The 27,175-nt window shown below is 42.8% G+C and overlaps 1 protein-coding gene across 5 annotated transcripts; it reads right to left on the minus strand.

The window, feature by feature from the left end:
• Positions 1–179: 179 nt before the first annotated feature.
• On the minus strand, positions 180–27,090 carry ncor1 (nuclear receptor corepressor 1). Of its 5 annotated transcripts, none has more exons than XM_088397750.1 (46): positions 26,934–27,090; positions 24,922–25,106; positions 23,823–23,917; positions 23,531–23,738; positions 23,187–23,369; positions 22,447–22,560; positions 21,721–21,777; positions 21,570–21,622; positions 21,023–21,089; positions 19,946–20,118; positions 19,382–19,472; positions 19,034–19,212; positions 18,869–18,923; positions 18,629–18,730; positions 15,533–15,663; positions 15,005–15,297; positions 13,457–13,522; positions 12,387–12,523; positions 12,219–12,312; positions 11,182–11,620; positions 10,996–11,119; positions 10,742–10,919; positions 9,987–10,154; positions 8,587–8,753; positions 8,386–8,500; positions 8,201–8,277; positions 7,946–8,111; positions 7,738–7,863; positions 7,571–7,654; positions 7,259–7,509; positions 6,863–7,172; positions 6,570–6,785; positions 6,273–6,473; positions 5,758–5,847; positions 5,339–5,506; positions 5,050–5,188; positions 4,515–4,972; positions 4,312–4,425; positions 3,781–3,929; positions 3,477–3,694; positions 3,262–3,405; positions 3,034–3,179; positions 2,848–2,901; positions 2,546–2,731; positions 2,219–2,395; positions 180–2,141 (listed from the first exon to the last, which is right to left on the minus strand). In XM_088397750.1, the coding sequence occupies exons 2-46, from the start codon at positions 25,030–25,032 to the stop codon at positions 1,930–1,932; spliced, it is 7,086 nt and encodes a 2,361-aa protein (XP_088253876.1). In that variant the 5' UTR covers positions 25,033–25,106; positions 26,934–27,090; the 3' UTR covers positions 180–1,929. The 5 variants fall into 5 exon arrangements, with proteins under 5 accessions (XP_088253876.1, XP_088253875.1, XP_088253878.1 ...); XM_088397749.1 differs by having other exon boundaries at positions 5,758–5,907; XM_088397752.1 differs by lacking the exon at positions 9,987–10,154 and having other exon boundaries at positions 5,758–5,907.
• Between the last annotated feature and the right edge of the window lie 85 nt (positions 27,091–27,175).

Genomic DNA, 27,175 nt, shown 5'->3' on the forward strand with positions numbered 1-27,175 from the left:
ATTTAAAGGAGAATATTATTTTCATTATTTTTCTTGCTATAAATCATGCACAAGAACATGATTGCAACCTAAGCTGTTTCAATAACTTTGCCAATTTTTAAAATAATAATAAATCATATGTACTGTGTTTCTGACGTGTTGATTCTCAATTGCACATGTGAAGATGATTTACCACAGTGGAAAAAAAATAACCACTTTATTTGATTGGTCTGAACTCCCGTAATAGCCAACTGAAAGACATTGTGCCATACAATCATTGCATTTCAACATCAAAGTGGATAAGTTTTCAAGTTTGAATTTAAAAGACAAAAAAAAAAAAAAAATGTCACACGGGTTTTCTAGCTTGAAAAGACACTAATTCTTTTTCGGCTTCAAGTCATCTTTCTTTTCAAATTCAAGTTTGTAAACATTTTCTGCCATTGCCTTTGTAAACAGCAACCATCCCATCTAAACAGGACACAAAACAAAACAAAAATGGGGAACTGTCAGAAAACAACCATCTGAACATATTCCGGGACAAATAATTGAAAAACTTGATGAACGGGATACAAGAACACATTTCGTTTCAAAGATGAAAAACAGCCAAGTGACAATTGAAGGTGACACTGCGGTGTTGATAGTTTAATTATATACCTGTTATTTAACATAATGGAAATAGAACTGCCATCGTTTGAAATCTCAAAAATATGGTAGCATGTAAAACTACAACGTGAAGATTCCAGAATGCAGCTAAAACACAAAAGGTCTGCGAATGGTGTTGAGCAAAAAAAAAAAAACGCTGAAGAGTATTTCCAATTACTCAAGCAAGTACTACACCTTTTGTTATCAATAGATATGAAGCAAAAAGTGCAAAATGGCACAGACCAAAATGTTTGGTAAAGTGGGTCAAAATTTGGAAAGACATTCTATCGTTTGGATTGTTTCTGAGAAATATTAAAAAAAAAAGGTACTAGGGAAACAAATACAAATATCAAACACCGAAGAATACCTCTGAGAAAATTAGTTAAAGCTGCCTTTTTTTTTTTCTCAAGTCACAAGGCATGGCAAAACCATATAAAAAAAAAAAACGGGAGGAAACAAAACTGATTCCAGATCGATTTATAGCTGTGACAAAATTTTAGAGGAGAACATTTGGAACATGATGGAAACTGCAGAACGAGCATCATGTTGCTACTCTCAACTATATTTTATTTTTCGGACACCAGTGTTCGCGAGTTGCCTTCAAGACCTGTCCCTGTCATGGATGTAGTCAGGGGAGATGACCTTCATCCACATTTTTGTTGAGAAATCACACATGTGCACAGTGTGAACACAACCAAAATTATTTTAAATTTCAGCAATATATTTTTCTTTCATGTCTACCATGCCCAGGCAGTGCTGCAGGGAGAAACCACCTCAGTTGTCTCTCACGAGGCCAGAAATCACACATTAAGGTGGGACGCTGTTTGGGGGAAGGAGCGGGATGGAGGAAGGGGAGGAACATAGGTGGCAGTAAAGATAACACACCTTCACTTTGCATTCGAATGGATCCATTTAAAAGCAACATTAAAATAAGAAATAATCAAGTTAAGAAAAACACTGCAAAAAGGTTATTCTATTTACATACAATGATTTTTCTTGAAGATGAGTTATAGCTTTACAGAAATTAAACAAAGTCTCTTTTTACATTTCAGCTTCACTATATCACAAGTCATCATCCCCTTAGTCGGGTTTACTTCCGCACGAGGCTGGAGGTTTCCAAACCACGTTTGGGAGGGTCCAGTCGATCGTCGGCTTGCTTGTACACTCACTTTCCGCTTGGGGGCGCTAAAGCACCAGAAAAGAACCGGACACCGTTGGGTCTACTTGTCACTTTGGTGTCTTGGAGGGGTTGGAAGAGATCTACCTCATATCCTGGGGTCTCTTTTAATCCCTTCTTGCGGACCGGTCTCAGTCATCGCTGTCCGACAGGGCTTCGTATTGCTCTGACAGCAGGGACTGCCACACGCGCTGTTGGCCCACTGGAGCTCCAGCAGAAAGCGGCTGCTGTGGCGCCTGCTGTTGCTGCTGCTGGCTCTGAATGGAGGGGGAAGATATTGACGTGGGTGGCGTGCTGCTCATTATGCGCATGGTCAGCGGGTTGTAAGGGAACTGCATGGACCCTGGAAAAACAAAATAAAAAATTAAATATGTGCACAAATCTTAGCATGCTTTAAATGGGCATGATGGACTGACTGACCTGCCGATGAGGGTCGGTCATCCCAACTCCATTGCGATTGGGCTTGTGCTTGTCTGTGGTAGTCTCCCTCGGAGTGTACGGAGGACACAGAGGAGGGGCGATCCCCTCCCGAATAGGCCTGACCCAGGTTAGGAGACTTCGATTTACGGCTGTTTGCTTTGCCCTGCTTCTGTTTCACTGTGGGTGTGGTAGAGGAGCATCATGTTATTTATTTTTATTCCTAAAAAATGTGTCACGATAAAGCAAATAGTTCTGGGGAAAAAAATTGTAATTACCCAAAAATATTTATTGAGATGAATAAAGAATAAATCATGAAACCTAACCTACCTATGCTCGGCGAAGGATTGGCCTCTTGGCGGGTGTCACCGCTCGTGTTGGATGCGTTGCTGATGGCACCTTGGTGCTCCTCCGTTCGCTCCTCCAAGTTACTCATTAAGGCTTTACGGATGATGTCTTCTAGGCCCAAGTTATTGGCGGGGTCACTGAAAGAGTGGTTCCTAGGGTTGATGTTGCCTAAGAATCACAATACAACATAAGAAACGTTGATCCAGACCAAAGAAATGGTCACCCGTTACAATATAAATTAATTATCTATAATAGTCACATTCAAGTCTATCTTTGCAACTTACTGGAACTGGTAACAGCAGGTAAGTTGAAAATTTCTGTGCCTGGCTGAGCATTTCCTGAAAGAGAGAATGAGCTTGTGAAAATCAAAAAAAAAAATAAAAATACATGCAATTAATAAAACACGATTGATGAAGTTGAAGACGACAACAGTTTGTTTGCATGCGACAAAGACAGGAAGGCCCACTTACCAACGTCAGAATCACCAACACCAGATGTGGAGTTCAACTTACGAAAGATCTCCTGCTTTTTGGATTTCACCATAGGTGAAGTGTTCTCTAGTTTGGTGAAGAAGGAGGGCAGGTAACTGACACTGCCAGGGGACCTCGAGTCATTCCTTGAAATTGAACAAACAACCAGACATGGATTCATTTTCTTGGGTTTCAAGACTGTCCATCGCATCTGTCCAGCTCTCCAACCTGATCTCAGAGGTGTCCGTCTCTCGCCTTTGGGGTGTAGGACCACCAGTCTCCTGCTTATCCATGGTTTGGTAGCTCTGTGGCGGTGAGATGGGTTCATAGTTCTCCATCTGTCTGCCACCTCTCTCTGGAGACTTACCAGGTCTGGAAAGGGGGGGACAAAGATTGAGGCAAAGTGTGACAATTATGGATGATAACTGGCTCAATTTCTGTACCTGGATCTGGGTTTGTCTGCAGTGTTCTCCGGGGAAACCCTGCTGGAGGGACGGTGATGGTTCGGCGCCTGGATTTGATTTTCAGGGCTGTAGCGGCTGGGACCCTTGACTCGGCTCGACGAAGACGTGGGTGGCATCGTGCTCTGGAATGTGGCGGAGGCTGACGAGGAAACTGCAGGAGGGTCTTGATTCCGAGCAAAGTCCTGGGTTATAATATGCTGCACGGAAAGAAGATCACAAAACTAGGTCAGGTTCGATCATTACTGTAAGTCCACTTTCCATGATGTCACGAGTCATTTCCTACCGAAATGTGGTCTGCCAAGGTCATGACCCGATGTGTCTTGGGGATTTGAGAATAGCTGTCAGCCTGGGACGTAGGGGGCTGCTGTGAACTGGGCTGGGGCGGATCTGCCGAAGGCCGGTACCGACTCATGTCGTAAACCCGCATGGCAGCTAATCAGGTTGAGGAGCAGAGCAGTTGTGGAGTGAGTATAAAGCAAAGCATTGATTGGACTCAAGTACTTGACAGCACATAAATGACCTACATTCACTAACAGAAGTTGCTGTCGAGATTATTCTCTTTTTTTCTGAGTTATTTTTCTCTCAAATAGATTGAGAGGATTATTTATCTTTTTTTTTTTAAGTTTATTTTCATAACATTCTGATATAATTTTATCGGGGTTGCAAAACAATTTGGCTCGCAAACAACGAGCAACCTTCTGAAGGACTACTAGAGCCGTTCTTGACATGATATATTTATATAAAAAAACATAACTTTGTCAAATGTCATCTTGAAGGTTTTGTCACAGAATAAAAAATTAATGTGTGTCCATACCTGCTGTGTGCTGCCCCTCGTCCGGTTTTTCCTGTTGGGAATGGACTGGGGAACTAGCAGGACTTATCACTTCGATGGCTCCACCACCAGTATTGTCGTATCGGTTTGAGGACACTGGTTGGTGACATAAAAAAAAAAAAAAAAAATGAAGATGACCGATTGTTTTATTTATCTTTCTCAACAGACAAACTTTAACTACTCACAGCTACTTGAGGAGTCGGAGCTCTGAGAGCCTCGCTCTCTGGTGTCTTTTTCCGAGGCGATTTGTCGTGTGATGATGACGTCGATGAAGTTAGCCGCCGTGATGGTTGTTTTTCCCCGGGTTCGAAGCTCTTCCTCAATGCGGGACTTTGAGGTTTGCGGCCCCTTATCCTTAACGCCAACCCCCTCAGGGTACCCCGGGTGGGGCTTCCCTCCTGGCAGAGATATAGCACCGTATGGTGCCGATCGCCTGTCGGGCTCCTGTTGCTGTTCCGTGATGCTCGTTGCTCTCCGAGCCGTTGAACACATTTCGTCATCGTCCCGTTTATTCTCCTTCGCTTTGGCCACGTCCACGGGTGGGGCCGAGGCTGCGATATCCACCAAAGCGGCAAGTGCGTCAGCTGCCGTACTGTAGCGAGAGTTACTCTGGGCCGATGCTGTTGCCGCTGCTGAATGGGGCCTAAAAACGAGTTCAGAGATTTTTAATCATTTATTTGCAGAATAAAAATGAATCAAGATCCGATCGAGCCGACTTACATTAGAGAAGTGATGACGCTCTTGCCCTGAAAGATGCTTGGTCGCTGCTGCTGAACAACCACTTCCTGCATTCTGAGTGAAGGGGAAGGAGAATGCAGATAGCCTCGGCTTCCTGGTCGGCCTGGTTGCTCAACTCCACCTGATCAAAAATGACACAATGTCAATCAATTGGCTGATATTGTGGTGGTGAGCAGAACAAGAACATTCATGCTAGTAAGGAAAAGAGCACTCATTAAATGTAACGTTAATTGTAAATAAATGCTCAACTAATTCATTATCAAATACTCACTCCCACGAATATATTCGTTGGCTCGCTCTCTTTCCCGATCCCGTTCTCGCATTTCTCGATCCCGCTGCTCCCTTTCTTTTTCCCGTTCCGTCTCCTGTTGCTCACGTTCTCGCTCCCTCTCTACACTCGCGGCAGCGGCGGCTGCAGCAGCCAGGTGGGCTTGGTGACCTAAAGGTGAAATCCCGACCATCATCACACACACAAATAACCTTCCCGAATTATCGTAGAGTTGCATATTATTAAAAATCGTCTGCTTTTGACTGGACCATTTAGGACTTTTGTTTACACTTGCTCTCTGATTGGGGAGGGGGGGGCTGACCTTGGACACCCCTGTGCAGGTCTGCACGGTGTGAAGGAACACAAGATTGCGGCGAGGAAATTAAGGAAGGGCGTGTAGATATTGGGGAGGGAATCCTCACCTGGCGATATGGAGGTTGGGTTGAAAGCCCTAGTAGTGAAAGGGGGCTGAGCTCCAGGGAGGTAGGCGATACGTTCCAAAGTGGGAGTACCTGTTCCCCCAGGGTGAGGCAACAGGATAGTTGGAGGCATCTGGGCTAGATCAATTATCCCTTTTACAGACAGAAGCAAAGGGCCAATGGTGAACAATCAGAACCAAATCATTTCTTTCGTAGCACTGCATACACCCACCATCTGTCAGTGCTCCCAAATACACTTTGGCAATGCTTAGGTAAGCAGGGCTGCAACCAAGTTTAAAGATGGCCAACCTCAATGAGGTAATATTTGACTCACACTTCTCAATTGTTAAACAAAAGTGCAGCCGCAAAGCAAAATGTGTCGAGGTCATTTGCTTCTGGACATCTGCAAAAGGTAGCCACTACTACGTCACAGCATCACAGTGGGGAAAACTCCAGCCCCTCCCAACCGGGGGTTTCTTCTACAGCTAAGAAAAAGACCAGCTGGTGGAAAACCGTACCTCGAGCTCCAGCTGGGTACGGGATAGGAACAGGTTGTTCCCGTGGCGACACCCCACGGGCCATGTCGGGCCGAGGGATGACTTGCATCTGCTGAGAAGTGATGTAATCGTTGAGGATGGTCTGCCGTGTGTTCTCCATGGTGTAGAGCTGGTATGTGTTGTGGTAGCCAGTTGGAGACGGTTGCCTAGGAAACATGAAGGCTGCAACACAATATAGAACACAAGATTTAAAAAAAAACATTTCCCAGCACCAAACAAGCACTTTAAAATAACGTGAAGGGCAAAAAAACTAAATACCTGGATCAATCACTCGGTGGAAGGCAATACTGGGGTCGAGGTGTGGAGGCAGGTGGGCTCGGTAGACTTCGCCTGGAACAACCGGCCTGTGGTGAGGGTCGAAGGGGCTGTGAGAAGCCCTGGGGTCGCCTCCCGCTACTGGGGACTTGGCTGGGACACTTTCTCTCTGAGTGGGTGTCATGGCGTTCTTTCTTTCGTGTGAACTAGATTTTGTTCCTTTGTGGGTGAGAAGGACACATGACATTTGTATCATATGCAAAGATGACCAAACTAAAAATACATGTGACAAATACCATCTGACGAACGCCCCAGCATGGGTGAACCTCTGGTCACAGAACTGGTGCTGTAGTTCACAGGGGTCCGACGAGCGTTGGCGTCCTCGTACATGCCTGGGCTGAGCTGAGATTTTGCAGCTTCCTGGTGTGTGGAGCGCAGGACTGAGGTGGTGGAGTTAACCACCGAGGTGTGGCGCACTGCTTTGCTCTCCTCGTACTTGCTTCTTTCCATGACCTCGTGTTGGGGTAAGCTGTGGGGGAGCTTACTGGGACTGGTGATTAGGGACTTAACATTGTGCTTGATTGTCGGCTGGTTCAGAGAGTGAATCTAGGAGAAACATCATTCATGGTCAGAAATAGAAATCAAAAAAGGGAATTAGAGATAAACCCATCCACCATTTGAAAATGTCTAACCTGAGACATGGAACCCTCTATGACTCTCCTGTCCGATAGGTCAGGGGTCTTTCTGAGATCCTGGCCAGACTGGTCCTGTCTAGGGATTTCATGAATGGAGCGCCCAGTCTCTTTAATGGTGTTAACACCCTCGTAGGGCTTTCCTTTCCCAATTCCCCCATCAAAGGAGCGGATAGGTGGGCTCTCTCGTTTAATCTGTTTCCCGTATTTGATAACGTCTTCGTATGCTTCTGCGGCAGTTCTTGGTGTTCCTATGAAGAAGAAAAACATGGTCGTCGTGCCCGACAAATAAAGAGATCCGTCGTTCGTTACCTTGCATGATAGACCCGGTGATTATTTGTCGGTCTTTAGAATCTCCATGGAGACCTTCTCTGGGCAAAGCTCTGCTAATCAAACCTGAAAGCAAAAACACACAAACTCAGTCACAGTAATACAGAAACTGCACTTTATAATTAATTCGTAAAATAGCATCAGAGCACCTTCAAATGGAGCTCCTTCCCTGCCAGGGTGGCCTCTGCTGATGGGCACCTCCATCATCTCATAAGTCCGTTTCAAGTCATGGCTAGTTCTGGGACTACGAGTCGTTTCCCTTGGGTTTTTGATGGCTTTAAAAACAAATACAATATAAAATTACATCTGTGTATTTGCTCACACACACTTGTTTATTAACCTGGTCAAAGTACTCACCATCATAAGAGAGGATGTGACCACTCTTGCCTTCATAAATAACATGACCTTTAGCCAGCTGGTCCCGAGCCTTGTCAGAGTTACTCAGATCTTCGGTGGCTAGTTTTGTGATGGTGCCCTTTAGCAGGTCAGCAGCAACAGTTGATTGGGAAAGGGCTGGTGTGCCCTGAATTTAAAAAAAAAAAAAAAACAACAATAAAACATAAGGCAAGCTAGATCAGAAGGAACACATCGGTCATCTTGTATCTTCTTTACCTGAGTGATTGATCCTCTGAAAGTGAGGTTCTCACTAATTTTTGATGGATTTCCTCTACCATCGTGTATTGTTGAAACTGCAAAAAAAAAAAATGCATTAACATTACAACAGTTTGCCAATTATTCCAAATAAAAAGTGACAACGATTCATTTTGAGCAGAATTGGAGATATGTGACCCGCCTACCAGACTTGTTGGGATCTTGGTGCCGAGGCAGACCCAAAGAGATGGAGCCCACTGTGTTCTTACTCCCGTCAGGTCCGTAAATGGCATGCGAAGGCAGGTATGTGCCCGGGGTTCCCTAAAATGGTCGAAAGTTAACCCACGATCAAAATTAGCATTTTTGAAAGTCGGAAATTGTTGAAATTTTGTGTTTGCTCTTCTTACCTGAGATATTGAGCCTCCGTGAATGAAGGACGGTTTGTCGGTGGGTTTGGTGGTTGGAATGAGAGGAGGCGGCGAGGGAATGTTAGGAGGTCGACTGGGTCTGCCGAAAGCCATCCGTGGTCCCTCTGGCAGACTCTGGATCAGCTGATTGGGGGTTGGATGAAGAACTGATGGAGAATATTAGAAGAGGGAGAAAAAAAATGGTGACTTTTGCTGAGTTTCAGATGACTTGCAACCTTAGAGTCAAATTGTCATTTAGCGAATTCCATTTTGTAGTAATGGCTCAAACATAGCTTCATGAAATGTCCTTGCCAATACTTTTTTTTTTTAATATACATCCATTAGTTGTCTTCCACTCAAATATAGGCGCTCATACATACAAGTTCTACCTCATCTCATTGCAATATTTAGTCAGCTCCATTATTATGTGCCAGCCAACATTTAGCTGACCAAAGACAGACTATGGTGGCTAATGCAAGAGTTGCTCTAAGTGCATTTTCTCCCACACTACTTTCACAACTTCAACCACTGCAACATTAACTCCTGCTGGATTCTGATGTGGGAAAGCTTAAGTGATACTAGATGCCGCACAGATACTGCATAGTGCACAAAAGCATGTCTCTGTACATGTTTTGGTTTTTTTTTCCTCCAAAATAACTGCCAGGCTTCTTGCAACATGAATAGCATCATGTTGGTGATCCGCATAAGACGAGGAGAAAAAGATCTTTGGGTCGAATGTTCATAAAACCTTGAGATGCAGCCTCTCAACCAGTATTCCACATATGGTGTTGCGACATGGACCACCCAATCCCATGGTGCAAGAAAACAATTGCACAATGGAACGAAAACCAACAAGTCAAACACACATGCAACTATCATTATGGGAAAAAAACAAAAAAACAAACCATTTAAAGTTCTAAACATTATTGATACAATGTGACTGGACAAGCCTGCATCACATGACCCTTCAAGTTCAACCTGGACCCAATTCACATTCACGTTTAGAAGAGTGAAACGGAACCACATGTACTGTTGTCAATTTCTGCCTAGCCTAGAATTTGGGGCTTCAAAAGCACCGCAGTATTTCTTCAATTTTAATTTAACATTCTAACACTTAGCTAAAGGCAGCTAAATGAAGATCATTTCATCCATGGATTCACTCGTTCGCTCCCAAAGACATATTTGTGTCTTTTCAGAGTCCACTCACTCAATACTAGGTATTTATTTTTTTAGAAAGTTAAGGTTAAAAAAAAAAAAAGGCTTTATATTCCTGGTACTGTGTCTCACAAGAGTTACACAGTATTAGTGGGAGAAAATAGAATGGTTTGACGGCATCTGAGAAAGCAGGCGAGGGAGGGAGGGAGGGGGTGAGAGAGGGAGGTGAAGATGTTTGCTTTTACCTGGCGGCACATTGTAGCGGAAAGCATTGGGGATGTTGGGGTCAGGTTGGGGTGAGGACTTGCTTAGATTCCTGGGGGACAGTCTGTAAGGAGAGCCTGGCCGACCAGAAAGGGCATCTTGGTCCAGTGCCAACATCATGTCATAAGGATTGTAGGTTAGGGGCTTACCTGCAGTACACAGGTATAAGGACAAAGACGACCACTTTTTAAAAAAAAAAAATGGAGAACTCATTGCCCCTGGAGCATTGAGTGCCATCCAGATGAAAAAGGGTGCAAATAGCATTCGTGGCTACTTGCGAAAAACAGAAGCCGTGGTCTCACAGCACGGCGGTTTGCTGTCACTTTTACGGCACTCTGACTTAAGGGTGCTAAAAGCTTTGCATGGAGCTCTTCCACAGCCAGCAGAGTAGCTTCACTTCTCGTGAAGCAGCAAACATGGGTGACTAGTCACAAGAGCAAAGGTCCCCCCCCCCCCCTGCAGCCTCATTTCTTCATCCAAGGGCAATGTCAAGCATAGCAGCGATAAACACCTCGTGTTTGCGTCAGAAAGCACCTTCTTTGTGTGGACTCGGGCTGAGCAGGCTTAGAACAAGCAAGACCAACCCCAAGGTTTTTTTTTTTTCTCCAAAAGGCACAAAGAAACAAAAACAAGGCCCGAAAATGTGCATCCACTATAAATGTCGCTTGCAAAAGAAACAGCAGGAGCACATGCAGCTTGAACAAGGCCAAATGGAGGCTGGTTTCGGTTCTCCTACCATCTCTGTCAATCAGACTTGGGCTACGGGTATTGAAGGGCAATCTGCGCTCCAGCTCAGCCTGGTCTTGCCGCTGCTTCTCCTCCTGGTGAGCGGACGCGTGGGCTGCTTTGATCTGGTGTTGCAACATGGCAAAACCACTGATGGGCACTGGATTATGGCCATAAGGTCCAGGTACCTTGTGATAGAAATAGAAGAAATGTTCTGGCAAAAAGCAGCATTACGAGAACATTTCCTACTTCTGCTGTGATCACCATTGGTGGAATGGCGGCCGCCCGCTGATGCATCTGCTGGATGTTGTGCGGACTTTGCTTGGGTGAGGACACCAGGACGGTGCCGGGAGGGTTGAGCAAAGACGGCTTGTCCATGGAAAGAATTCTGCAGAAGCGACATCAAACGTGAACTTGATGTCAAGCGAAGAGTTTGTGGAGAAACCTTACCTTTGTCTTTCAGGCTCTGCTTCCACATCTTCATCAGCGCTGCAGGTGGCGCTGGAGTCATTATCCGAGTGGAGCTCCTTCGGCCTCTCGCTGTGTTCTCCTTTCTCCTTGGTCTCGGGCTCCATTTTAACCTGAACTTCTCCAGCTTTCATGTCCATATCTTGGGGTTCCGTTTTTGGATGGACCACACCTGAGCAGGAAGTCACTCTGCTCTTTTCCTCATGGGAACCAGGTTCAGCTTCTGGGCTTTTCTCTTCCTTGACACGCAGGCCTCCGTATGAGGGGTCCGAGGTTTTAGCATTGCTGACCGGGACCGTGTCCTGATCGGAACTCTGAGCATCTCCAGAAGCATTTTCGGATCTCTTGCTCTCACCAGACTTGGTTGGGTCCGTTTGAGAGGGGGAAGGAGCGCTCTCTGTATCAGAGCTATTGTCACCTCCTGCAAGACGACAGAAGGGGAAAAAAAACCAATACTTCATGTAATAATTGACATGTGAAAAGATTTTACGGTCATAGAATGGAGAGTACAAATTCCAGACATTACTTTTTCGTGCACTGCAGTTTGAATAAACATCAAGCTGCTCCCACTTGACATTACACACCTTGCTTTCCAAGAAATATCACACGTGACTGCAAGTGACAACAATGTCTTATCTTTTATGTTGTTTGCCAGATCAAGGCCGCAAAGTTACAACGAAGCGATAAAACGCTGCTTTTTTTTTTTTTACACCAACCTTATTATTAGATTGTTAATCGGATTAAAACATATCACATAAATGCTTTCAATATGCCAGTTTAAAAATCTAATATTGGGAGAATGATCAAATGCAGGTTGCATCAGATCCTCAAAACGTAACTTTTTTTCCATCTTTGACTTTATTCTGAGCAATTAGAACTGATGAAAGGTCAGCCATTTTATGTCCTCCCCTGGAAAGCCCTTGGCCTAGTTGAGATAATCAGTCATAAAAGTCCAAAGCGAAAATGTCATAGCGTGTGTTGAAAGCCAACACATGCATTCCATCATCTTTGGCTCTAACCTTCACTGTCGTCTGCATTGTCGTCATCGTCATCAGGCGAAGCTGTGGTAAGACCTTCACCTTGAGACCTATCGGCACGAGCCCGCCGTGTGTCCTGGATATCAGAGTGACTTTTTGTATTTGTACTTTCAATGGCGTACCACACCAGGTGGCAAGAAATGATCTCACCTGTTTATGCTGCTGGAGTAGATTATCCAGATTGTGTCGTCGCTTGTAGTTGAAATAAAAGTTTTTGCACTGCGCCTCACTTTTGGTGCCCACCATTTTGGCGATGGCCGTCCAGTTTCGCCCATGCTCCACTAAACCTGATGGGAAAAACAACAGATCCAGATCCAATCACGTGATCACAACTTGGGGCCGATCATGTAACTTTTCTGGTGAAAAATACCCCCCAAAAATATTTTATCAATTATCAGGAAATCCCTAAATAGAATGCTTTGTTTACAATACAACAATTATCCTATAATTCAATTAGTTTTGCCCAAATTATGAAACGGCTTCTATTGTCAAGTTCCCTTTACTTGAGCCAAATTTCTTTCCACTCTGGGAATGAATATAATTCCCAAGAATGAAAATAGGAATAAATAATGCAGCAAACTTTTATTGGTAAGGGAGATAAGAATCCACTTGCATGACCGGTTACGGTGGCAAAGCACATTTACTGCACGTGATTTCCAAACCCTCTTAATTGTACAACGGGCAAAGGTTAACAGGTTTCTTGAGTTACAGGTCTGAAAAACACACACTTTCATTCGTGCAAATTATCCGTAAAGCTTCTGATTCGGTCGGAAAGAAAAAAAAAATACTAAAATGAACCAAAAAGAGGAACAGTAATACATTTGAATGACATATGGCATATTGTTATTCACTGTATGTGAACTTTAATAAATAATAGTGATCCTTGCAGAAAAAAGGTCACGCTCTGATGCTTCAAGGGTGGCCTGAATAGATGAATTTCCAAGACACCAGCTGAGCGGTCCGGCTAAATAAATTTCATCAATAAATAAGACACCCCGAAACCCTTCCTGGAGCTCTGACGCACTTTGCACAAGCATCTTTTTGTGTTGGGGGGGGAGACACACACATTCATTCTTGCGTGGGTTCGCAATCACGTTCTGTCTTGCGGGAGGTGTTTGAAACGGGGTAGGGCACCTTCTCGGAATCACGAGGAGTGTAAAAAAAAAAAAAAAACGCAAGAAGAAGTAAAAGACGGTGAGATAAAAGTCAATCATCTTTACCTTTTTTGGCCACCTCCATTTCCTCCTCGGTCCAGCGAGAAGTTTCTCCAGTTTCACCGACACCAGCTAAATGAGAAAGCAGAGCGACCCAACCCCATTAGCGCTGACAAGACGAATAGACGGGAGCGTACGGGTGCAAGGGAGAGAGAGAAAGAGAGAGAGAGAGCGGGAGAGCAGACAGAGAGGCTGTCCTCTTTCCAGCCGGCTTCTTCTCATGGCCTCTAATCTAATAATCTGTTTACATTCACAAGCTGCTGAGACCTACTCCCTCTCACTCCCACTGTCGCTCTAGGTCATTCCCCACCTCGCACACTCACATTCGCACTTTCTCCCTCCTTTCCCTGGAGCTCCAAAAAAGCCATCTGCCTCTATAATCCACAAGGGGAGGTCCTTAGATGATGTCAAGCCCGACAAGTCGAGACTTTGGGGAATGGCCTTGGATGGAGGCTAAAAGACACAACAGCCACGCTGTCCCAACCCTTGGATCGTCATCCAAACAGACGCACAGACTGATACAGACTCCCACTTGCCTTGACATGGCTGCATAGTTCGTCACGCCCCCACACACACACACACAAACACACACACTCGTGCACACAAGTCAAATTCACAGAAGTGAGTTGCTACCATTGAAGTGAACTCTGGCTCAGTCAGTGTCGACTGAAACTGTGTAAACATAAATAGAAGCAGATAAACCCTTGGCATTTACAGTGCGCTAGGTGGGGGGAGTGTGTGTGTGTGTGTGTGTGGGGGGGGGCAATTATCATTGCTTGGATGGGTCCAACCAAAGTCGTCCAATCCTGCAATAAGTTTCATGAATCACATGCAAGTCTGCTTGACTTTGCTTGGGCCTCCAGTGGCAAAAGTCACATGTTCTCCCCGTGACATGCTCTGGTGGGTGGCCATTGATCTGAGCTATAAAAACAGGCTGGGTTTCTGCCTCCAGCAGATTGTCTCACCTCAGGAACCCCCCCCCTCCCCCTCCACTACAACTTCAAACAAAAATATGAACCGACATGCCCCCGCAGACTTTGTGCTTCTTAAGCTTGTCTGGCACATACTGCTTTCTTTGTGCTGCATTGAGGTTGCACAAAAATCCCCCAAATTATTCACCGTGAGAGATTACAGGTGACACGTGGAACACGGCCAAGAGGGTTCACGGAAGGCACGCTAATTAATCACCTTATAGGACAGACTTTGCGTAACATTACAAGATGTGGAGCTCCGGCAGACAGTGAAGGGAGCAGATGTCAAAAAGTCACACGACGTACTTACGAAAACATCGAACAGACGATACCGATGAGTGCCAAAACAAGATTAACGATTAAGGTCCTGGATACCTGAGAATCGATGCGGTCACCCATTGGAGTGACGGACCTTATGAGGGTGAAATTGAAGAAGTGTGACCGAGTAGCGTAACAACAGCTCGAGCAGCGCACTGCCATGGTGATGGATCGACTTCAAGAAAAAGACAGCAACGTCTGCTGCCATTATTCACACCCTCACATTTGCTCCTGATAATCATCGAGTTTACTCAAGCGTGTTCACCTTTTGTATCCAGTGACGCTACTGGAGTCGGCGGCTTGCTAGGTTCCTTAATGGACTTCTGAGCTGTGTCAGATTTAGGGATCTGCGGAGGATCTGGCACGGCAGCCTCCGAAGCAGGGGGAGGTGCTTCCTCCGCCGCCATAGTGGCAGCCTCATTGGCCATGGAGCGTGTGGTGATCCTTCCCTTACGTCGGCCCTGGCTGTTGGCAGTCTTCCTGCCACGCGGCGTGTTTTGCTCCTTCCCGTCCTCGTCCTCCCCACCGTCACACTTGTCTTTGTCCTTGCCAATGTCCCTGCGGTTTTCGAGGAGGAAAAAACAGCTTTTAGAGACTGCTTGGAAAGAAAATCCAGCCCCGGTCGACTCAGCAAATACAGGGCCTGCACTATCCCGCCGCGACATGTTTATTAGAGGCTCAAAAGACAATAAAACCAAGAATTTATGCTTGTGTAGTATGAACACGAAAAAAAAAAAGTATATTTTTTTTCCTGAACCCTGGAAAAGCACCATGCAGTATTTTCACAAATCACCTTGACTCCTCCTTTTCATCTTTCTCTTCCTCGTCCTTCTTTTCTTCGTCTTCTTTTTTCTCAGACTTCTCTGATTTGTCCTCTTCGTTTTTATCTTCGGACTTCTCTTCTTGCGCGGGGCGTGTTATTTGCTGCAACAACAAAAAAAAAAGGGTTAATTTGTAAGTTTGATTTTAAACAATACAAAACATACATTTAATTTTTGGGTTCTTTTAAGGTGAATCCATTGCTAAAATTTATTCAGTACCTTCCCACCACATACTCTTAATTTTCTTTCTTTGCAAACAAAAAAAATAAAAATCACCAGCCTGCCAACACGATACCTTCATGCACTTCAGTAGATGCCATCAATTATTCAAGCGTTTGGTAAGAAGTATTATTCTCTTTCCGTCTCATTCAGTGTTTATGCCTACACAAGCGTTTCCCCACTTCAATGCTCCGTTGTTTTTGTGTCGGATGAGCACGGCAGGGATTTGTTTGAATCCAACAGGGAAACTCTCTTGAAGATGTGTGGTTAACAACTAACGCCATTGTCGACAGACAGCTTCATAGATGCCATGACTGTTGGTTGGGAGTGATGTTTATTTCATTTCCAAGGAGATTCTGTGAAAATCTTTCAAATTCAGTTTCATGAAATGACAAAAAAAAAGGAGAAGGCAAGAGAAGGAATCCGGACTCCGAAACTAAAAATGACATCATGCACGTGGATCTCAATACTTTTGTATCGTGAACAAAGCCTGGCCATACGTTTATGTTTTTTGGCCAATCTTCAATTGGTCCATGAGATAAGGAACCATGAGAGATACCTGCAAATTCTCAAAGCGACATTATCACAGCTCGCAGATGTCTGATCAAGGATTGTCGTGCTGGTTCTTCAGAACAACATTGCTTTGTTCAGTATATAAGCCCGGTTTGCAGGGATTCCAGGTTAATATATAACTTCGACTACCACGTTACCTTTCGACTAATTTCCTGTCAATAAGCGCTTCTTTGCTTTGGCACTTGGCAATTGAGAAATATTTTGCAGTCTGTTCAAAGACTGAGATGTTCTCACAATACTTGTTCTTCAGTGGGATGCTGTTTTGGTTGGCTCAATGAGTGCTCATGTGTTTGCTTTGGAGGCCATTTAAGAACTGTGGCATTCCTGCTTCTTCTCCAACGGGTCTGTAAAGGGCCTCTACACAGATGTTAGACAAGAGGAGACTCTGTGGTGATGTGGTTGTTCAGTATTTCTAAATGAAGACCTTTCCGAGCCGGACTGAATATTTTTCACTTTTGCTGATTCACATGTTCTGCTTCTTTTTGGAAAGTATGTCATCACAGTCGAGTCTTTTGTAGCGAAGAACTTATTGCAACGAGCAAAAATCCAAAAAGGAGTGCATTAACACTCCTAAAAAAAGAAAGTACTGAATTTTAGAAATGATGTGTGCTGAAAAAGAGTCGAACGGAAGGAGAATTTAAGGGTGTTGATTTGACAATATGCATTCACAAAGTTGTAAACTATTATGATGTCCGATTAATCGATAAATATTCAATAATCAATTAATTATTCAGGGTTCTTGATTGAATTAAAATTGTTCAAATGCTCAACTTCTCAACATGATCAGATTTCTAAGATCACTCACGCAAGTAGACTGAACTTTGTGTTGGTTTAAAAAAAAAAAATTGCCAACATTCACTTTCACTTTGGAAAACAATGAGCAACATTTTTTTTACCTGACGTGTTATGTAATTATAATTTGTGCCAAGCATAACTTAAATAACATTGAAGAGGACCCCCCAAAAAAATCAAACAGGTCAACGTATCATTCGAGATGACGGAATATGAAAGCAAATTTCACTCCGAGACTATTCGCCACTTTCGCAATAACTTGAAAATATTCTTCTCCAAACTCCTGTTGCAACATGAGCACGCACGACAACATTTCACGACGAGCCCCTGGTAGCATATTTCCTAGAAAGTCTATCTAAAAATAGCTAGGCTGGACTTTCAAGAAGCTCAAAGATGTCTGCTGTGAATCGCCAGAGCAAAACAAAAAACCTCCGCCATAAAAACACAAGACAGGAAATCTGGTGATTGGGTGTGTTTTTTAAAGCTAGGAAAACATACCTGCAAGCTGATTCGGTGCCAATAAAATGCTCTATGCTATGAGCCACAACTTACTGGGGCTGCAAATGCGCCTCTAACCTCCAGTGCTTCCATAGCTGTGAGAGAGGGGCAGGACAGCACCATAGCAGAGCTCCTTAGAAGGGCTGCCGGGCCAAGGCACTGACGCGGATATTCCGGGAAAGCGTGCCATCAGGCCACTTAAGCGGCCAAAAGAATTGTCCATCTCACATGAACGCACTAATCTATGCCGGGTCATTCAAGGTAATCCCATTCAAGCAGTCCTCTTTGATTGGCACTCGCAGCAGCACGGAGAGTTTTGGGGCCTGTCAGATGGTTGGACTGTACCAACTGAGCTGTTTCACACAGGGGGGAGGGGGAACTTTCTCATAAGAAGCGTGGAGATGAGGAAGTGGAAAACAAGAGCGGCAGCACTCGGTAGATTGGCAACCAGCGCCGACTCTGTCGCGTGAGGGTTCGACCTCCCTCCTAAATTCAACTTGTTTCAGCGCATGTTTTTCTTTTTTTCACACTTCCTGCCCTTTCAAAATAAATGTGTTGCAAGTCTAACTGAACTTAAATTCCTTGGTTTTAATGGAATGGAATTAGCAATGCATTATATCTCCTAGTAAATTACATTTCTTTTTAATAAAAAAAAAAAAAGGCTCATCACTTTCAAAAAATAATGAGAGCTTGGTTACGATTCCAAATTTGCTTGTAAATTTCAGAAAATATAAATGTGGATGCATGACTGACTACAAAGTCAACACCTATAAATAGTGTAAAAGTTGACATTTAATACTACGAGTGCAATAAATAAACCTTGAATCGGAAAATCAGCTTTTATGAAACCAAATACAATTATGATACACTTTAAATCCATTCAGAATCAAATTAATCCAATCACAGTGTTATCGTCATGTTTATGCCGCCATATATGAGTCATTTACGGCATTGACGAATAAAAAAATAAACATTGGCGGGATTACCTGGTTCCTTCCCCTCCGTCTCCCGTAGTTGCGTCTCACTAGCGTCTTGTAATTGTTGTTCTTCTTGGTCAAGTAGTAGTACAGAACACAGTCAGCAACACACTGAAAATGAAAGGAAAGCAGGCCCACATGCGCACATCAACACATGATACTGACTCTCAATTATTCAAGCATGAGCTCGGACTCCATGTCTCTTCTATAAATGTCCCATATGTGTAATATTAACTGTCTCTTGTTCACCTTTCTTTCGAGATAGGAAGCGATCAAGCCAAAGTTCTTTGGGTGCTGGACAAACCTGTCAAGAGAAAAACAATCATAGAAAGCAAGCAACAGCGCAGAATCTCAATATTCATCTGTGCATTCAAAATGATTTCATTCTGCATTCTGTAATAAAACCAAACTCACTTGTCTTTGAAGATTTCTTTTTCGTGTTCAGTCCAAACATTCATGAACTGTCGGGCTTTGTACACCTTCATGGGGTCGTCCATCAAGCCGTTCATGTTGATGAACTTCACTCGCCGTTGCTCCGAGTCGTACATCATGGGAGGGATGACTGACAGCTGTCTCATTTGTTTTTCATTGTTCTGTGGAATCATGGTAAATCTCAAATATTACCAATTTAAAAAAATAAAAGGATCAATACAAAGTCATTATATTGATTTGTATTTTAGCTAGCAGTATGCAGATCATAAAAGATGACACAATTAATCAACACTACACTAATACAAAAAAAAAAAAAATGACATTACCCACCTCCTGCTCAGAAAGACCGTCAATAATTTCCGAAATCTCATGCTCGCTTCTAGCGATTGTCGCAGAGAGTCCTGTTCCTCTCTGACCAACCCTAGAAAAAGGAAGAGTCATTAAAAATGTGAAATGACATTTTCTTTTATATTTCTTTCTTGAAGATCACTTGTTGATTTTACACAACATGGAAACTCATCTGGTTGCAATTAAATCCTTACATCGAAGGACTTCTGGACACAATCTAATTTCATGGCTGTTCCATGATTGTTTTAGTTGAAGTCCTTGTGCGACATGTCATTTCTCATTCAACTCCACAAGGGGAGATTATGTTTTATTCAAGTGTGTGGGGATGTGGCAACCATTAAGCCAATCAAATTTAAAGCAGTCCAGCAATTTGTATTCCCCAAAGCCAATTATGTGCTTCAGTCGGTATGAAAACATCTCCACCCCTTTCTTGTGAAAACGACACTGTGGAGAAAGGGAAGTCTGGAGGCAAACGGGTGCAATGCCCCAGATGGCAAAAAAAATGGATGTATTGTTAAAGGTTAGCGAGTATCTAAGGCTTTTCACCTCTGGAAGCGCTCCTGCTGCTCTCTCTGCTTCCGGATTTCAGGGAATTGCCTTTCATAATACTCCCGAGTTCGGCTCTCCTTGGCTTTGCGCCTGGGATTGTTCTCCATGCGCTCCACCTTTTTCTCCCAAGCTTCCATCAGCTGGTCATAACGTTGGCAGATCTTCTGTTCCTGAGGAGAGGCCATAAAAATAAATCAAAAGACTGCGCCGCGGGCCTTAAAAACGGACAATGGAAAACAATGGAAGGAGGCAAACCGAGTGCAGGGTAAATATTTTTTGGTGTACATTGTGAGCAAGGTTTTAGAATCGACACGGCAAAAATACACTAATAACGTCCATTTTGAATTTTCAAAACTGGAGCCAGAAACAACTCTCTTGACATAAGGCCGCAAATTTCACAGTCACTGAAGCATTCGGGTGCTACGGTAGAGAAAAGGACATCCATGTGATGACTTTCCGATATAATTACGTTACTGTTTACGGACAAGGCCAACAGTTGTGGAGCCGAAGCATTCCTCGGTGTAGAAACAAATTATTTGTTTGTCCAGTTTCGTGGCAACTTAACTATGACATCAATTTGTCCAAGCGTTTGGCTTGAGACCAACGAAAGCAAAGCAGGCAAAACAAATACAAATAGAAGAACCCTCAAGGAGCACATTTATTACACTAAATCAACTGGAATTGGCTTTAGCACTCCCGTAACCGCAAAAAGTATCAGCAGACAATGGACAGATGGATGATCAGTCGCTTTGTTTGGAACTACTAATGGACTCAGACGTGCAATATTTAATTGATTTTCAAATTAGTCATGACGTCAAATCCACTGTTCTATTTAAACATGGAGCTTTTGAAAATGGTCTTTTCAAATGGGAGGAGCCATCAGTTGTGTTTGGCAATTTCTAAGAACAGTTTAGAGCACAAGCATGTCATGTCATTATCATTGACCTCATTGTGTAATGCCGAATCATCCGACCGATTTTTATCTTCCGAAAAAAAGTCTGGATTTGTTATGCAACAACTATTATCGAACCCCTGGACTTTCCAAAAATGCGTAACAAAAGCAGACTTGCTTACCCTTTGTTTACGAGCATGGTTCCGCCTCTTGAAAAATAGAATCAGCTTCTTCCTCATGACCTGATTGCTGTAGGGAAACAACACATTTGTTATTTTCGGTTTCGTTATGTTGACGTGGAAAGTTACAACAAAGGCAAAACAAAAACGAATATCTTTGTTCGTGTGCTCATAAAAATACTCGAGGAGATTAGACTATAAATTCTCAACAGCCAAAACAATATTTGTGGGCATACAAAAGATTGTTGGAGGATGGTAAAAATTTGAAACCATGTCTTGCAAGGTGCCGATTGTTGGAGAATGGCAAAAATTTGAAACCATGGCACATTCGATAAGTCATGGAACACATTTTTTTAAAGCACAAAAAAGTTACACAGTAACATCCAGTCTTTCTTTTACTATCTCTGTGAGCCAATTTAATCAGGTGACTGGACAAATCCGATTGCGCTGAATGGTCACGTGAGTTTTATCAGACTGAGATTAACACTTTCACCAGTTGAGATCTTTCCTAGGTTTGTATTTTGTTCGTGATCATAACAAGGATACTCACGTTTTTATGTTTTCATGGTAGACTTTTGTGTCTGACGGTTGATTGTACAGCGGCTAGGCAGGGCAAACAGAGGAGAAAGTCATCGTTAATTATTCACATGGTCATTTCTAAATTCCTAATGAGCTAGAAATTACAAAATGTTCTGTCATACCAGTTCAACCTTGGGTCCGAGGCCTTCCAGTATCTTGTGGGCCTCTTCCGCTTTTTTCTAGAAGATTAAAAATACAGAGCAAGCAACATTACGTGAAGTTAAATGATCATATAAACAACTACGCCACAAATTTTTCCTCAAATTGCAAGGCATGAGTTTAAAGCTCGTGTGAGAGGTAAAACTATTTGTTTTAAATGTCTTTTTTTTTTTAATATGGTCTCTCTTTATCTCTGATTTGCACACATCGTGAGAATGAGCATCAGAGTGAAATATGGTCTTATCTATTTTTAAATAGAATTCGTGGTCCGGGCAAAACAACCCAAAAAATAACTCGATTGAGATCTGCGACACAAAAAAAAAAAAAAAAAAAAGCTTACTAGTAGACTTGAACAGTCTAAAGGGTTAACCGCTGGCGGGGAAGAAAGGCGTGTCTGCCCACAATGTCATGTGACAGATATGAACTATAGTAACCTTTCCGCCTGATCAGCTCAAACACACAGCAGTCTGTCGGTGCACTTCATTTCAAACTTCTTCACGACGGATAAGATCGAACTGAAATAAATAAACACGAAGACTGATTTTTTTTTCTTCTCTCTCTCTTAAATATCATGTTTGTTGATCAAATGCAGAAGGTATGCCAGTGCCGCTTTGTCCCAGAATCAGTTCGTAAAGGTCAAATCTGTGGGCGGGTTAATACGTCTCGGTATTCAAAACATGACAACTCACTCTGTTCTCATCGTAGATGATTTGGACTATGCTGCGGTGTTTATGTTCCACTGGGGGAGGGGTCACTGGCTTTTCTGGCTCCACAGGCTTTGCTGCTTCCTCCTCCAGTTGTTGCTAGGAGACAACAGTGACAAGAAAAAAACAAAAAAACAGCAAGTTCAGAAAAGTACACCAAATAAGACAAGACCAATACATGCAGCAGTTGCTTTGTCTTCTGTCCTGGTATGATCTTAACCTCTGATGAGGGCAAAACATGCATGCTCAGATTACTCACTCATGCATGCTGGTTGAGGTATAAAATGCAAAAACTCAAAAGTTCAGCCACTGAGGTCATGCTGATGGCTCCAGACAAGTTGAACTGATGAATGTTTGGTTGGTCAATGTTTACAAGCTAAAGGTTATGTACAGGTTACAGGGTTGAAATTAGCGGTTCCGGAAATGCATCAATTAAATATTTTCGCTCTCACAGCAAAGTTGATCTGACATTCCCATCGAATGAGGGACAGTTTCAAAACCGAATTTAAAACAAGTAGATAATATCATTCAAGTCATTTATTTATGCACATTCTTGCTGTTGAAATAATATATATTATTGCTTATTCAAAAATAATTGGTGATAAACACTCAAAAGGGAATAACAGTGTAGAATACAAATGACATCACTTTTTTCATCTGAAAATATTGGAGTGCTTTTAAACTTGCATTGAAGAAGACACAAGAAATCCAAATGGACAACTAACTTGCTTTTTCTTCAACTTGAAAATTTGCTGCTCCACTTTAGCAATCTCTCTGTCCACCCGGTCCATACTCTGAATCAGCTCCTCCTTGGATAGCTTGGAAGGAGACGTGTCATGTTCTTCCCCAAGGTGTAACGTCGGTCCTCCTGGGGAAGGGCATTCCACTTTCACACTGAAAGGCGACTCCTGGGGAAACCCCAAAAAAAGAAATTAGATCAACTTTATTAAAAAACACAGATTGCAGAATTGTAACAGACATCCCGAACACAACAAAAATAAATCTTGTTGCACAACTTCTTGCAGCTGCAAGGGAAAAATGCAAATCCCCAAAGGCATGAGAACCTTACCTTTTTCACCTCAACAGTGGCTCTAAGGCTATCCTGTAGTGTATTGTGCATGGGCAAGAGAATATTCCCAGCGGAAGAAGAGGTACGAGTGATGTGGGCCTCAGAAATAGAGTCCATGCGTGGGCGCTTGGTCTCCAGGGCTTCATGTTCAGCCTGAGTAGTGATGGAGTGAAACTGCTGTTCGTATCCATGCCGTCTCTCTGGAGGCCTGCACAACAGGAAAAAAAAAAAAAATGAATACATTAGATGCATGAATCTGATCCAATATATTGTACGAGGGCAAAAGTATTACCTTTCGGTACCAGGGTGGAATTCCGATAGTAAAGATGGTCTTCTTCGACCCTGCGGATCTTGCATGTGAGTACGATAATCTGGGACGGAAAAATCCTGAAAGTAACAGGATATCACATATGACATATCTTTGGATGCGAAAATAGAATTATTGATACTGTGAGTAAGCGTACAGCTGGAATGACCTCATCTCACTTCTGTGTTCAAACTAGAACGTGCATATAGTCGTAAGAAAACAATCACTGGAAAGCAGTAAGGAACATTTTGAAATCTGCAGCGATGAAATAATTGAATAAGAGCATCTTATTGAGTTACATTAAGCCATGCACATACCGTACAATATATTATTGCAACCAGGGGCGTGCTAGCTTCTGGGAATTTTCGGAGAACTCCCATATGGCCATTTAAATAAGAGTAAAATGCTAAGACTTTTAGTCTAGTAAAAATTGAGACAAAAAAAAAGAAGACATTTACTGCATAGTTTTCAAAATATACGTATATGTACTTTTTTTTAACAAAATCGAGCATTTCCTGAAGATTTAGCACAAATGCAAATAATTATAAATATTAATTACAACTTATTCACCTTTTTCGTTTGTAAAAATAAACGGAAAAGAACACATAACAGTTATCAGCATTCCATGACCTCCACAAAAACCTGTACAAGCAAACGCAGTTACAGGAAATATTACCAAACTCCACTTTGGTTCCAGGTCTAAGCAAACAACCCTCAAAACGTTCTGTGGAAGTAAGCTTCTACGAAACCAAGCCTCCAAAGTCACTGGGACATGCGTCCAATACTCACTTTATTTATTTAAACAAGGACAAACAACAGAGTGGATTTTAAATGTAACATAATCAGCAATAACGATCCAGTTTATTTTTTATTTGTACGGGTAACAGCACACAAATACTAAATCAAACTTTATCAGGCAGCTTTATCGAATGTCTAAATTTGATCTGCAGTGAGATTACAATTTTGCTGAATCCCTTTAAACATATTACGTAGCAGAGTCACAGGGTAGATAATATAATTTGGACGACAACCACCACGACACAAAAGCTTCCACTGTAAGCCAAATTCAGCAGCAAAGTCTTACTTGTTGGTGACGCGTGCCGCTGAATGTGTACTGGACAGAATGGGATGGGTAGCGGCTCTGCTCGCTGCTGAAGCTCCCCTGGCTAGGGGGATAGCCAGAGCTGCTGGACATCCTGACTCAGTGCAAGTGGGCCGCTTCTGCTTCACTGGAGGCTGAGCTACACCATGTTACAGGATACAAACCACCTATAGGCAGACGGACAGCAAAAAAAAGTCAGATTTAGATGTTTATGATACACTGATAAGATAAAGTCCATCTCCTGGGTGGGGAGAAGAATGGATTTAGGTATAGAACTCAATTATTCTTGATAATGATCAATGGAGGCTTCGGAATCAAATTAGAACCAGATCCAACTGCCATATTTAGACGTTTCAAACATTTCAGATCTTGGAACAAATGTCGCTTGAAAAGAAACGCCCGGACTTAGTCTGCAGCTGCAGTGCACAGGAGCACATGTACGACACATTGGCCTTCCTGTGGGTGGAAAAGAACACAGCGCTCTAACTGAATTAACTTCATTTGATATCAGCCTAGATTGAATTTGTCAGAAATGTATGGAAAGCAACAGGATGTCCTTCAGCCAGTTATAACCTTGCCTTCATTCCAAAAATGTTTGTGTGTTCATTTTATAGGGTGTTTTCACACAAATAGATCAACGGGGATTATTTTTTTTTATAGAAAAAGGCCATTCAGAGAGATTCACCCAAAGTTGTGGACAGAAAGTACAAAAATAATTCTGTGTGTCCATATGAGGCATCTCAGTTATTGTGTCAGTGCCAGACGTGTCATAGTGTGTCAGACGTGACGAAGCAAACGACAAGAGGAAACTAGGCCATTTCAGTGTGTGTCTGTGTCCCAGAAAAAACACACAACATGGATATTGATGCTCGTGATTAAGACACAACACAAAGTAGACTTCAAGATCACATCTTTTTTTTGGAAGGAATAAACTGCTTTCAATACGGCAACTTTTTCCACACATAACACATTTTTATATATTAGTGTGCTAATTCAGGATATTTAAGGTGTCATTGGTGACCTGCTAGTTCCACATTACATCTCACCCAAAGTCAGCAGGGTTTTGCTCCAGCTCAGGACAGGACAAGCGTTATTAGAAATAAAAATAAAAAAATTAATGGATAGATGTCAAGTTTGCGCAACACTGCACTGTGTAAAAATTCCATCGGCTGTCTATTTGCATTAACTGGAATGTCCAACAAGTGTATGTAGGGTGCTTTGAGTGATTGTTAAAACTGGAAAAGAGAATTGTTTCAATGATGCACCTCTTTCCCTTGCTTACAGATTCCCCATTCATTAGCCTTAAACAATACAAATCCTTTGCTCTTCCTTGCTACTTCCTGCTTGGAAAATGATCACCGTCCTTTTAAACATTAAATTCAACCAATTATAACGGGACATGCTAACCGCTTCAATAAGATGCTAACCTTTCACGTGATCAATAATTTTCACGTTATATTTTGAATTATGCTCACTGAAATCACTTTTAGTGGGAGACGCTCAATCGTTGAAGTAGTTTGGAAGTAGCTTCATCTACGAATATTGCGAATATTATGTTAGCTTTAGCCATAGCTTCTCGGTGACGTTTTTACCTGCTTATCATTAGTGTTTAAATTTAACCCCCTGTAGCAATGCTTTAAATGTAAATGACATTGCAAAATGTTTATCGTCCTACTTTGATAGCATACTCATTACATCTGTCGCTCATTTGAGGGGGTGGCCCCACTACCAAGCATATCGCAAGGCTCAAATAATAAATCACCAACAAGCGTACCCGATTGTAGACCTTAAAAAAATACGAGCAGGATATTTAAGGCGGTGTTGTTATTGTTGTTATTGTTGTTGTTGTCGCTAGCAAGCTAACTTACCCGTATTTCACCTTTGAATTCGCAACCACGTCGCCATCTTGCAAAGCAGATTTTCATCGTATACCAGAGCACTTGAATCGGATATACCTACGCATATTGATTTGCCCAAAAAAGATTTCCACTCACCTCATATTTGGAGAGTTCACCAAAGAAGGGGCATGGGATCGGTAGGAAGGAACGTGTGGAATTGTTTTAAGGAAATCCGCGGGTAACGGGCAGTGAACGCTGGGCAGACTAGGCTGCGCTGCATTTGTCGCTTCATATCCTGACAGGTCATAGTAAACTGCCCTTGTTTAGTTAGATGCACAAGCTTGAGTTTCCTTAATAAACCTTCAAATATCCATGAAAAGCATCATTTGTAAATATTT

Source organism: Syngnathus floridae, chromosome 15, assembly GCF_059516105.1.
Source record: "Syngnathus floridae isolate MCC-2025c chromosome 15, RoL_Sflo_1.0, whole genome shotgun sequence".
Lineage (NCBI taxonomy): Eukaryota > Metazoa > Chordata > Actinopteri > Syngnathiformes > Syngnathidae > Syngnathus > Syngnathus floridae.